General features: G+C 50.6%; 1 protein-coding gene across 1 annotated transcript in view; it reads left to right on the top strand.

Moving 5' to 3' along the window:
• RFX8 (regulatory factor X8) overlaps positions 1–7,998 on the top strand; it is a 67,122-nt gene extending 59,124 nt beyond the window's left edge. Inside the window, 3 exon segments of the mRNA XM_055089128.1 lie at positions 2,824–3,029; positions 3,031–3,141; positions 7,184–7,998. Of these exon segments, the coding sequence (XP_054945103.1) occupies positions 2,824–3,029; positions 3,031–3,141; positions 7,184–7,360 (494 nt within the window). The 3' untranslated portion in view covers positions 7,361–7,998.
• Positions 7,999–12,103: the final 4,105 nt, after the last annotated feature.

The following is a 12,103-nucleotide window of genomic DNA, read 5'->3' as shown; positions in this document are numbered from 1 at the left end:
TTCACTCATGTATAAGCCAGAATGACCTCCCTGTATCTCAGTGTGGACATGTCTTTTGTCACTCCCCTGCCATCGTTGTCGGACGCGCAGGAAACCTCCCCTGGCTTTAATTGTGCGCTTTCAGGCATCGTGAGGAAAGCAGCGGGCGTCCTCTTTTTCTCCATCTCCCAACTGAGATGGACCAAAACATGGGTTCTTTGGGGGCACCCGGATTTAACCTTCAGGAATAAGAGTTGATAAAGTCCCCACTGCGTGCAGATGGTGGAAAGAGTCAAGCAGTGTCTGTTTTGCCAACTTTCTGGTCCAGTAGAGGGTCTTTCCGGGCCCAGGGTCTTTCTTTCCCATCTGTCACAGCTGTGGTACGGACACAGCACAGGAGAGTCGCGGGGAGGGACAGTCACCACTGAGCCCCCCGGCCCCACGGAGGGGATCACTCGTTTCAGCAGATGTCGTGCGTCCCTGCAAAGTCCCAGGCACCTTCCTGGGCACTGGACACACAGCCGTGGATAGACAGACAGACAGAGCCTCCAGCCCACAAACTCAAACACACCTCTCCGGGCAAGGAATCCCTGCCCCAGGGCTGCCAGACACCCTTGCAGCGGGTACACAGAACAGGAAGAGCAGACAAGCCCTGTTCTAGACCGTTCTGCAAACACTGGGGCACTTTGGAGGGTTGTGGCTGTACACAGCCATATATGTGACCCCCCCATTCGTCATGAGGCTCTCCCCACAGGTGAAGATCAGGGCAGAGTTCAGGTGCAACCACAGAAGTAAAGCCAGCTCTGTAGTTAGTGCTGTCGACCAGAAAAAATGCACAGCCTGAAAGTTGAGAAGTGTGTTTTATTCGGCGGACAAAACTGAGGACTAAGGTCCGGGACACAGCGTCTCAGATCACTCCGAGGGACGGCTCCGAAGAGGCAAGGTGCGGGCCAGGGCAGACAGGAGCGCTTTTGGCAACGAAGACCAGGTAGTCGGAACATCAAAAGATGACTGTTAGTTAAAGAAAACCAGACGTCTCAAGTTAAAGAGCTTAGCACTTTTCTACTTATGGGAAGACGCAAGAGTCTGAGCTCTCTGGCCTCATTCCTTTGACGTGCTCCTCGGCTCTCTGGGGCCAGTATCCTGCGTTTTCTCTTCCTGAGCCTCCTCAGGGTGCACGGCTGGGGGCGGCTGCAGCAGCTTATCGCTAGATGGGGGGCATCCTGCCTCTACCCTGAGTCCCCTCAGGGCTCACGGTCTCGGTCTCAGGGTGGCTATCATGTGATGGCTTGATGGCTGCAAAACCCTTTGTTCACTGATAAGGCAGGTGGCATTCTCAGTTCACAGCGCTTCCCCCTCTGCCTTCTTGGACCGTCACATGAAGTCAGAGTACTCACACCACTAGTTTTTCCCCTTCACGTGGACCATGGTTTCACACAGTTAAACAAGCCAGGAGTTGTTTGTGGGTCAGGCTTATTCCAGACCAGGCCACGCCTCTCATGGAGCCAGGTTCTCTCACCTGAGATCTAGCAGAGAATAGTGAATATTGTATAAAGCTTTGAAATGGACAGAAAGGGTCAACACACCCTTCTGGTCTTCCATGGTCTTTAGGTTACTTTACAGATCTTGTAAGCTGTACCAAACAGATAATAATGCAAATGATTCTCCTGCACACAAATGCAAACTAGTGTGTCAGCAGGATGCAGTTGGGAACTGCCCTGAGCACAGAGCTGTGTGGCATCTGTTTGTAGATTACTGTCAGTGGCATGCCTTGTTGTCTATGTATGTTTAGTGTCTTGAATTCTCTCTCTTTGTTTTTTTTATAAATTTATTTATTTATTTTTGGCTGCGTTGGGTCTTCGTTGCTGCGCCCGGGCTCTCTCTAGTTGCGGCGAGTGGGGGCTACTCTTCGTTGCGGTGCGCGGGCATCTCACTGCGGTGGCTTCTCTTGTTGCGGAGCACGGGCTCTAGGCGCGTGGGCTTCAGTAGTCGTGGCACGCAGGCTCAGTAGTTGTGGCTCGCGGGCTTAGTTGCTGCGCGGCATGTGGGATCCTCCCGGACCGGGGCTCGAACCCGCGTCGGCTGCATCGGCAGGCGGACCCCCAACCGCGGCGCCCCCGGGGAGGCCCGGGATTCTCTTTTAAATCAGTTGCAACATCTTACTAGTTCCCTCATTAATAATTGAGTCCCGTAAAATCTTTGACACACATTCATTTTATATCTGTATAAGAGTCGTGGTTTTACCTTCATTAAGTAATTATCTTTTAACGATTATAATCGGCCAGATCTCCCCCCACCCCCATTGCTCAGATGAACATTAATTATCCTTTTCTTTTCTGGAGCCAAAGGCCCTAGGATTCAGAGCACTCAGCAGAGCCACACGCCCTACTGTCCCCCACCCCAAACTCCCTAAGGACAACCCTTGCAGGCCCGCGTGAGAGAATGCGTCCCTTACCCGCCTCCCTCCAGGAGACGCAGCCACGCAGCACCTGCCAACCGCGAGCAGCCGAGGGGCACATCCTCCAGCTCTGGGAACGGCACCCATTTCTCTGTAGGGTTGCTTTCCTCCCATCTCACACTAGCTGGGTTTATGTTCCCTTCCATGGCTCAGGCCGTTAAGCTCCCTGTGCTTTCTGTCCGAAAGCCGCCTTGCCGGGGTCCTCTGGGTACGGGGTGCCGCGCGGGTGATGGACGCTGCCCGGGGCCCTCAGGGTCAGCCAGTAGGAGTGAGGCTTTAGTGCCCAGGAGTTCAAGGCCCCAGAAAAGCTGTTAGTTTCACAGGGATCTGTTTACTTGTGCATCTGTCTATCTACTTACTCATTTGGGGTTGTGATTTCAATGTAGGCTCCTGGCATCTGTTTCATTTGCTGCTTTTGGAATATGTGATTCACATACTTCAGTCGTGCATAGAGGAGGACGAGGAGGACGGTGACGTGGGAAATCTCAAGGAGATGCTACCAGATGACCAGCCTCTTCTCCCACCAGACCAGGAACTCTCCTGCCCTCCAGACCCCTCCCCAGCTCAGGAGCGTAGAAGCCCGAGTGCAGATCCCCCCCCGGGTGACGCTGAGACACAAGGGTCAGAGCCACTGTGCCACGGAGGGCAGCAGTGTGGTCGTCACGGTGCCGGGCTTCCTGGTGGACGTCGCCACGGGCAACGAGGTACAGATGCTGGAGCCCCAGCTTCCGTAGTGTTTTCAGGGAAATGAGAACTACCAGGTGGTTAGGAAGCCCACAAAGGGTATACAGTGTCCAAACAAGGATACGGGATTCTAGATTCGTCTCAGCTTTAGCTGATTTCGCCAGGGATGATTACAGCAGCATGTCCGTTGACCGCTGGTCAGCTCTGAGACGTGCCCGGCTTGATTAGAGGTGTGGAATATGGGGACGGCCCAAGCCTGGCCTTCCCAGAGCCTGCCTGGCATGGTTAGACTCGCTGAGCAGTAGACCTCTACCACTCAGAAGAGTGACATGCCCTGAAAATGCCTCTGGCGGCGTTTAAGGAAAGGAAACCTTGAATAGTCTGAATAGAAAGGATATTGAAAAGATGGAATTGGGGTCCATCTTGAAAGATATAAAAATAAGAATCGCGGGACTTCCCTGGTGGTCCAGTAGGTAGGACTCTGCGCTCTCACTGCCGGGGCCTGGGTTCGATCCCTGGTCAGGGGACCAGGGTCGCGCAAGCCACGCAGCGTGGCCAGAGAAATTAAGATAGTAAAAATAAGAATTGCTGTTTATCGAACGCCTCCTATGTACCCTTGATACACATTCTCTCAAAGCCCTACAACCCTGCACAGTATCTGTTCTTACCATTTTCATGCCATGGATGAGGAAATGGAGGCTCAGAGAAGCTAAGCGAGCGGCCCAGAGTCACACAGCAAGTAGATAGCAGAACAGAGAGTGGTGGCCAGGCCTACCTGATCTCAAGTCCATTCTTCTCCCACAACACTAGGTGGGAGGAGGGGGGTCCAGGCCCCGAGAAGAGTAGGACGGAGGCTGCAGAGGTCTGAGGTGGGGCCTTGAATGCTGGGAAAAGGAGCCAGATTGATCAGGAAGCAGCTGACGCTCCTCTGGTGCTGCAGGTCAGGGGAGTGGGCTGGTCGGAAACAGAGCTTGACAACTGTCAGTACTAATTTCTAAAACTCCTATACGCATGTTTGGAAGTTTAGCCTCTTTACGTAGCACTGTTTTCACACCCACGAGTTCCGCTTTTGAGTAGATGAGGGGTTTGCTTAGCTGGAGACCACTGAAGGCGTGGGCGTGACCTCGACCTGGGTGAAACGTGGTCCCGGCCACGTGGGTGACTTAACGCCCGAACTGTCCTTGCCCTGCAGCCCTCAGAGTGACCGGAACCTTGCCCGGGCTTCCCTTGCTCACTCCAAGTCCACAGGACGTGGCCAGACTGTCACGGAGCGCCACCGAACACGGCCACACGAAGATGATAGCGTCAGGAGCAGGGGAGCCGCCTCTCTCACGGCCACCAGCCCTCTGTCTCCGCTTGGTCTCCGTTTGCCCACCCTGCGACAGTAAATGCACATACCCAGCTGCCTCCCACGGTCTCAGGGCTGCGGGTTCCGACATGTGTCTGCAGTAAGGAACGCATCCCCTCCGGGAGTGTGTATGTGAAGCCCACGAGGCGGAGGAGACAGGAAACGGGGAAATACTGGCCCCCGATAAGGGACCCACGGCGGGGGAGGGGCGCCGGGCTGCCTGAGAAGAGGACCAGCTGGGGGCGGTTCAGGCCCCGCTCTCGAGCTGGTGATTCAGGGCCGTGGGCAGACAGAAGGCCCAGCCAAGTCGGGAGAAGGGACCAGCTGGCCAGGCTGTGCCCGGGAGAGCCCTCTCCCGGCTCCTGACCCTGTGGAGAACACACCCTGTCCTGGCAACAGGGCCCATGGGGGGCTCACCGCAGTCACTTGGGAGCCCCAATGGGACGCGCGTCTGTGCCGGACGTGAGCACCACGTGTGCAGACCCCTGCGCGCTGGCTGGGGCGAGGGACCAGCTGACACGCCCCTTGGTCACCACGGTAACAGGGAGTCAGCTTATACCTCTTGGGCCACAGTTGGAAGCGGGTGGAGAGCAGACCCTGCTGAGCCCCCTGTGCTGGGCGTTTAAAGGCACCCTTTCAGCAACGCAGTGAGACGCTGTCATCATTGCCCCCATTTCACAGATGGCGCAACTGAGGCTCCTGAGGGGTCGAGTCGTGTTCCCAAGGTAACCTCGCTAACGATTGGCAGAGCAGGACTCCAAAGCTCCGTAGATCTCCCCACGCTGTCGTTTCCTAGCACCCTCTCTCCCCAGAGGCTGCTACCTGCCATGTGCTTTAATTCCAAAAGCAGTGAGTGGGGAGTGGATTAAAAATTCTTCAAGTCTGATGATTTGGGAGAATAAGCAGGCAGTTCTGGTACATAACTTCCTGGGTTCAAGTTCCCCATCATCCACTCATTAGCTGAGAACCTTGGGCAAGTTGCTTAATTTATCTGCTCCTCGGTTTCCTCATCTGCAAAATGGAGGTCAGTATATCTAATTCCACAGGCCTATAATGAGGTTTAAATAAGTTAATTATTGTAAAATTCTTAGAGCACAGTAAGCACCCGTAACTCCAGTCATCATTCTTATTTCTCCACCAGAACCTCCTAAGCTGAACACCTTTCCAGAACACTCGCTACCCAATGCCCTAGCCACTCTGAAGTTCATGGCAGGGGGTTCGTTCCATCTATATTTAATTGGTGGAAACACTAGAGGAGACAGTAAACATTTAATTGAACGACATAACAAAGCAATACGAACAGATAAATGTCGGATAATCCAAGGTGATATGCATTAGAGATTAATTAAACGTGCTTCTGCTCGTGCGAGCCTGCCGAATGAGCTATGAGGACTTAATCTAACACCAAAAAGCTGCGCTCATCTAATTTTCATTGCACTCATGAGTCAGTATTTGCATTCATCGTCCACAAAAAAGCACAGCCTCCGCGGCCCGTCTGCGTTCGCCTGCCGTGGGTTATCGCCCGTTCAGCTGCACATCTGGGGCTGCCCCGCACCAACGGTAACGGCTCAAGTCAGCAGTCCCCCTTGCCGTATCCGTCTGTCGCTCTTCTCCATCCTAGCGATGCTCAAAACACTAAGATGCCAAGACTTGTTTTTAGGATAAAAGGGAAAATTACACTGATACTAAACAAAGGCTATGCTTCTTAAAAACCTACTACACAGTTTTCAGTTTAGGCCGTGTACTGAAGTATTAAAGCATGGCAAAGATATTTAAAAATAAGTGACTTCAGTTATAGGGTAAAGGTGGAGACAGTGTGTTTGAGAGGGAGGGGGAGAAGACGAGTATCTTTTCACTGGTCGGTGGTGGTTATTGTCGAGTTTAGAGAGAATGGGGGAGAAACGTACTTGCATTCACCTCACGTTCAGAGTGCTCTCGTGCGCATCTTTGTCACAATATGTTAGCTTATGGGAAGCGGGGAGGCTACTGAAGAAGTCACACCGAGAAAATACGTCTCTGCCGGTTTGAAAGGAATCGTGTGGGAGGATTTGCCCATCTTCCGAGGACCCTCGGAGCTGAGGGTGGCATATTACCCTTGCCTCTCCTACGGGAAGGCTGGCTCAGGCAACTAGATAGTGACTGAGAGCTCTCACCCTGCACCAGCATCAGACTCTGTGAACCTCTCGTGTCAGTTACTACCCAGTAGAGTGTTAATTTAACCAATGACGGTTCTCGCAGATTTCCCCCTTTATATACTGGTCTGCTTGACGGGTGTTCGGGGGAGGGTCTGTGTGGGAACTTGAGGCAACTCTGTTGGCTCAGAACTGCCAAGAAGGCAGGGATCCGGGTCCGTCTGGAAGGCAGCCAAGGTGTCGAGCATCCACTCCTGACTCTCAGAACCGAGCTGGGCTCTCCGTGCCTTTAATGGCAGCGTTCTTTTGCTCTCTGGCCTCACAAACAACTCCAGACCCCCATCCCTGTCCCTAAAGGGAGCCCACTTGCTCCCACTCCCCCCGACCCCTCTCTCCTGCACCATCCCGGGTTTGAGACTCCTCACCGGCCCCTGAGCGCTCCCCGGAGAAACCAGGGTCCCCTGTAGTAGGCCCCAGGGTGGGACAGGTGTGGGGTAGAAGAATTCAAATGGTGGGGTCTGAAACAGGGAATAATGTAACTCTCTCTTCCCACCGTTTCTTTTCAACATTTTCCCCCTGCAGCTCATCCAGGTATTATTGGAAGGTAAGGCCACTGAAAGCACCATCAAACTCAACCTTCCTCTGGAACGAGAAACCCTCATAACCCTGAAAGATGGACAAAAATTTGTGATTCACGTATCGGATGTATCCCAGAGCTCTGAGAATATTTATTTTAGGGACAGTAATGCTGACACCTAAGATTATTTATTTGACCAGGACCTGAGAAAACATAGATTTTCCATTCTTAAGATTGCGGTAAATGCTAAAGCTTTTGTACTGATGAGAAAGAAGATTTTACGTACGTGAGAGAGGTAGCACTATTTTCTGTTTTATATGTATTTCAAGGGGTTGGTTTTGATGAATCATGTGAACTAATATGGAGAATACTTTTTGCCTCTGTTGCTTTCCTTTGGGGCTTTCCCAGTATTTCTGTGGGGACTAAAGAGAAATTTGAGGAATCTTGTTGGTAGTAAAAACATGATCGTTCTCCAGAGAAAGATAAAGTTTACAGAATAGCAGCTGGTACAAGCAGTCAAAGGCCCATGGTAGTATTTTTCTTCCCCTTGGTAAGTGCCCCAGTCAACACAGAATTGGGAGAGAGATCCCCTCAGGCAGTGAGCAAAGGAAAAAACTCAGTTATTTGAGAGGGCCGTTAGACTCACTGGTCCATTAAAGCGTCCCAGCTTCGCTTGGGTCACGCGGCACTGTTCTTAAAGCTGTGTAGAATTACGAATCCAACAACGTCTGCAACGAACGAGGATGTCCTCCTGATGCTCTGTTCCCCTCTAGCAAAATCCTTAAAAAAATCTCGAAACTAGGCATAGATCACTGTTGAACCAGATCCATTTTCACGTAACTGATTACGATATCTGGAAGGAATTTGACAATTCATGCTTAACACAGTTTCTGGTAGCAGTGGAAAGAAGAGAATATTTTATTGATCTCCTGTTACGTAAGAAACGAATTCAATTTCCTGTAATGCTTGGAAATGCTAAAGAAACGTCAGAACTCTTGTGTCACTAGATTCATTTAAGAATTATTCTCCTTTATGGTTTAAAAAGTAATCATATTTCAGAGCCTTTACCACTACACTGAACATGCTATGTCATTTCTTAAGTCATCTGGGAGCAGTTGTTTGTCAAAAAACAACTCAGAGACCTTCATTCCTTTGCTCACTGTTCAGTGACTTTGCATATCCTTTGTTTGTTCACATCTAAGCAGACAGGTGATGGGCTGAGTCCAGGAACAAAGGCAACAACGAGATCTATGGGTCTGGAAACAGTGAGTTTTATGCGCATAGTTTGGGGTAAAGTGATTCATGAGAGCTGGCAGAGGGCATTCCGTCTTTAAAAAGGCCATCCAGGGCTTCCCTGGTGGCGCAGTGGTTGAGAGTCCGCCTGCCAGTGCAGGGGACACGGGTTCGAGCCCCGGTCCGGGAGGATCCCACATGCCTCGGAGCGACTGGGCCCGTGAGCCACAACTACTGAGCCTGCGCGTCCGGAGCCTGCGCTCCGCAACGGGAGAGGCCACGACAGTGAGAGGCTCGCGCACCGCGATGAAGAGTGGCCCCCGCTCGCCGCAACTAGAGAGAGCCCGCGCACAGCAACGAAGACCCAACGCAGCAAAAATAAATAAATTAATTAATAAACTCCTACCCCCCCCAACATCTTCTTAAAAAAAAAAAAAAAAAAAAAAAAGGCCATCCAGGTTATCAAAGAAAATAATTCCAATTGTCTATCTGTGGGGTTAGAAGTTAGGATAGGGGGTAAGGGGGGGTAGTAACAGGGAGAAGAGGAAGGGGCTTCTGGGACCCTCATCTGTTCCAGTTCTTGGTCTGGGGGTGGCCCTACAGCATATTCATCTTGAAAACTGTGTTCCAAAGCTTAAAACTTGCTATGATTGTTTTTCTGCGTATGTTATCTATGACAATGTATTTTTTAAAAATAGAAGTCAGTGCGCACAGGGAGGGGGTGGGGAAGGAAGGACTGGGAGGTTGGGGTGAGCAGATGTAAACTCTTATATAGAGGAGGGATAAACAACAAGGTCCTACTGTAGAGCACAGGGAACTCTACTCAACATTCTGTGATAAACCATAATGGAAGAGAATATGAAAAAGATATACATGTGTATAACTGAGTCACTTCGCTGTACAGCAGAGATTGGCATGGCATTGTAAATCAACTCTACTTCAATTTTAAAAATTGAATTAAAAAAAAAAAAGTGCACACGTCGTGGGGTAGCGCTGGAGGCTCCCGGTGGGAGCAAGGCTAAGAAGCACACAGGCGGGGCTGGGAAGCGGGCTTGGTGCGAGGAGAGACCTGCACCGGCCCCCCTGCCTGCCCGATGAGACGGGAGAATCCAACGACATCCACCTCCCTCACCAGGGTCTCCCGTCCGAGCACAGTTCTCAGCCGGGAGACGGGGAAAGCGTTCATCTTTCATATCGTCTGACACTTCGATGATCGCACTGGACTGGACACTTTCATTACTGGACAGAGATGGTTCTTATGTCTGAAGGTAACTGGTGGTCTTCTACTAGTTCCAAGTGAACGGGAACTCCCTAGCCCCTCCCCTAAACTTGGTTTTTCATCCGAGGGCCGGAAATAATCCACAGAGCAGGTGGCAAGGCTTGTTTTCTGCTTGAGCCACATCCATCAGCCCCCGACGGCGGGCCTAAGAAACGAATCCTCGATGCCTTATGAGAGCCACCGTGTATTTATCGTTCCTCACCAGTCTGCAGGTGGCTTGGATGTTTCTGCTAATCTGGGCGGGACTTGGCGAACCTCGGCTGAGATTGCTCGGCCATCTGCTGTCCCTGCCGGGCTCGTGGGGGCCCGCAGGTCTAGGATGGTCTCCCCCTCGGATGACTGGGCTCCCCTGTTTGCTGCTCCCACATCTCTCCAGCAGCCCAGCCCGGGCACGTTCTCATGGCAGAGCTGCGGGCCTAGAGGGCGGAAATGAAACCCACAAGCAGGTTTTCACACATGTGTTGCCTCGGCGTGTTCCTGTCCCATTGGCCAAAGCAAAGCAGAGACGCCTCTGGGAAAGGGTGTGCACACGGGGCGGGGTTGGGGGTGAGGGTGTGTGTCGGATAATCCATTTCAATCTACCTTATCAAGGTCAGCGCTATCCACTGTCCAAATCATTATCCCAGATGTCTGGTTAGGGAGACAGTCCTGCAGGGGAAATGACCTGCTCAAGGTCATCCAGGCAGCAGTGAGACCCTGATAATCAGTACAGAGTCCGCAGTCACCACCACGGCATCACCCATTGTAATATTCTGACAGCGCCGCCCTCATGCCACCCAACCTGATGAGAAACACAAACGTCTGTTCCTCAGCGCTGCAGAGAGTCAAGGGTAGTTTCCGAAAAAGTAATTTGAAGTAGGAATAATAGTGAGACCTTGGACAGGTGGAAATCTCCCCAGGGCACATCACTGGTTGTAAATGTGGGGCCCACAGCAAGAGAAGCACATCGCATTTTTCCTCACCTCGTAATAATAGCTACACCCACATAGATCTGGGAACATAAATTTTCACACGTGATGATGATGAGTTGGAGGCCCACTAACATTCTGTCAGCGGAGTTTTCCAAAACCAGAAATTTGATCTAAAATGTACGGTGATGTGTTCCATAACTGTCATGCATTCTTTTACCCGGTACTTTTTAAACATGGGGGATCATCAGGGAACAAAGCAGGTATCTCCCTGCCCTTCGGGGGTCAAGAGGCTCAGAACAACCCCCCCCAAAATGTGCCACTTTGGCATGGGGACCCTGCAGCCTCCAGAGAAATACCTGCCCTCCTCTTGACTACCTAGAAGAATTTAAATTGGGGGTCTTTTCCAGAAGGACTTAGCGGCAATAAATTTTATCCAAGTGACCCATCTGTAGGGCAGGGCAAACATCTAATTACCAAACGTCACCGACTCTTCTTATTGTCCTGAGAATTGCACCCCCCTTCAAAGCCCCAGGCCTCTTTCCCATTCCTTAGCTCAGGATGGCATATCTACCTCGTTTTACACTTCTGTCTTTGAACCTCTCATGCATGTGGGGTTCCCGTACATATAAAATTAAATTTGTTTTTCTCCTGTTACTCTGTCTCATGTTGATTTGGTTATTAGACCAACCAAAAGACCTTTGAAAGGTAGAGGAAAATTCTTTTCTCCACAGCAGGAGCTTATTATATTCCTGGCGGGAAAAGACTGGCAATGAACGCATCAACAAAATAAAGCCTGATATCTTAGGTGGTGATAAGTGTAATCGTAAAAATAACACACAATAAAGAAGAGAGTGATAAAATTAGGTCATTAGTACAGAAGTGGATGGACCTAGAGACTGTCATACAGAGTGAAGTCAGAAAGAGAAAAACAAATATCGTATATTAATGCATATATGTGGAATCTGAAAAAATTGGAACAGACGACCTTATTCACAAAGCAGAAAGAGAGACACAGATGTAGAGAACAAAGGTATGGACACCAAGGAGAAGGGGAGGGTGGGGTGAATTGGGACTGACAGGCAGACACTACTGACACCAGATATAAAATAAATAACTAATGAGAACCTGCTGTACAGCACAGGGAACTCAGCTCAGTGCTCTGTGGTGACCTACATGGGAAGGAAATCCAAAAAAGAGGGGATATATGGATACGTAGAGCTGATTCACTTTGCTGTACAGCAGAAACTAACAAAATGTTGTAAAGCAACTATACTCCAATAAAAATTAAAAAGGAAAGAAAAGCATCAATAGCCAAAAAAGAAAAAGAGAGAAGCGAGAGAGTGACAAGGATGGGAATGTTACTTCTTACAAGATTCACAAGCAAGGTGTGATTTGAAAAGAGATCCAAAGAAAGTAGGAAGAAGGAGAGGTGTGAGAGTCTTCCAGAAGGGAGGGAGAATGAATCAGAGACATGAAGTAGCCCCTGGGACCCCTTGATGTTA

Source organism: Physeter macrocephalus, chromosome 12 (assembly GCF_002837175.3).
Source record: "Physeter macrocephalus isolate SW-GA chromosome 12, ASM283717v5, whole genome shotgun sequence".
NCBI classification, from domain to species: Eukaryota; Metazoa; Chordata; class Mammalia; order Artiodactyla; family Physeteridae; genus Physeter; species Physeter macrocephalus.
Note: the sequence above shows the minus strand (reverse complement) of the source record. Positions and strands in the feature narration are given on the sequence as shown.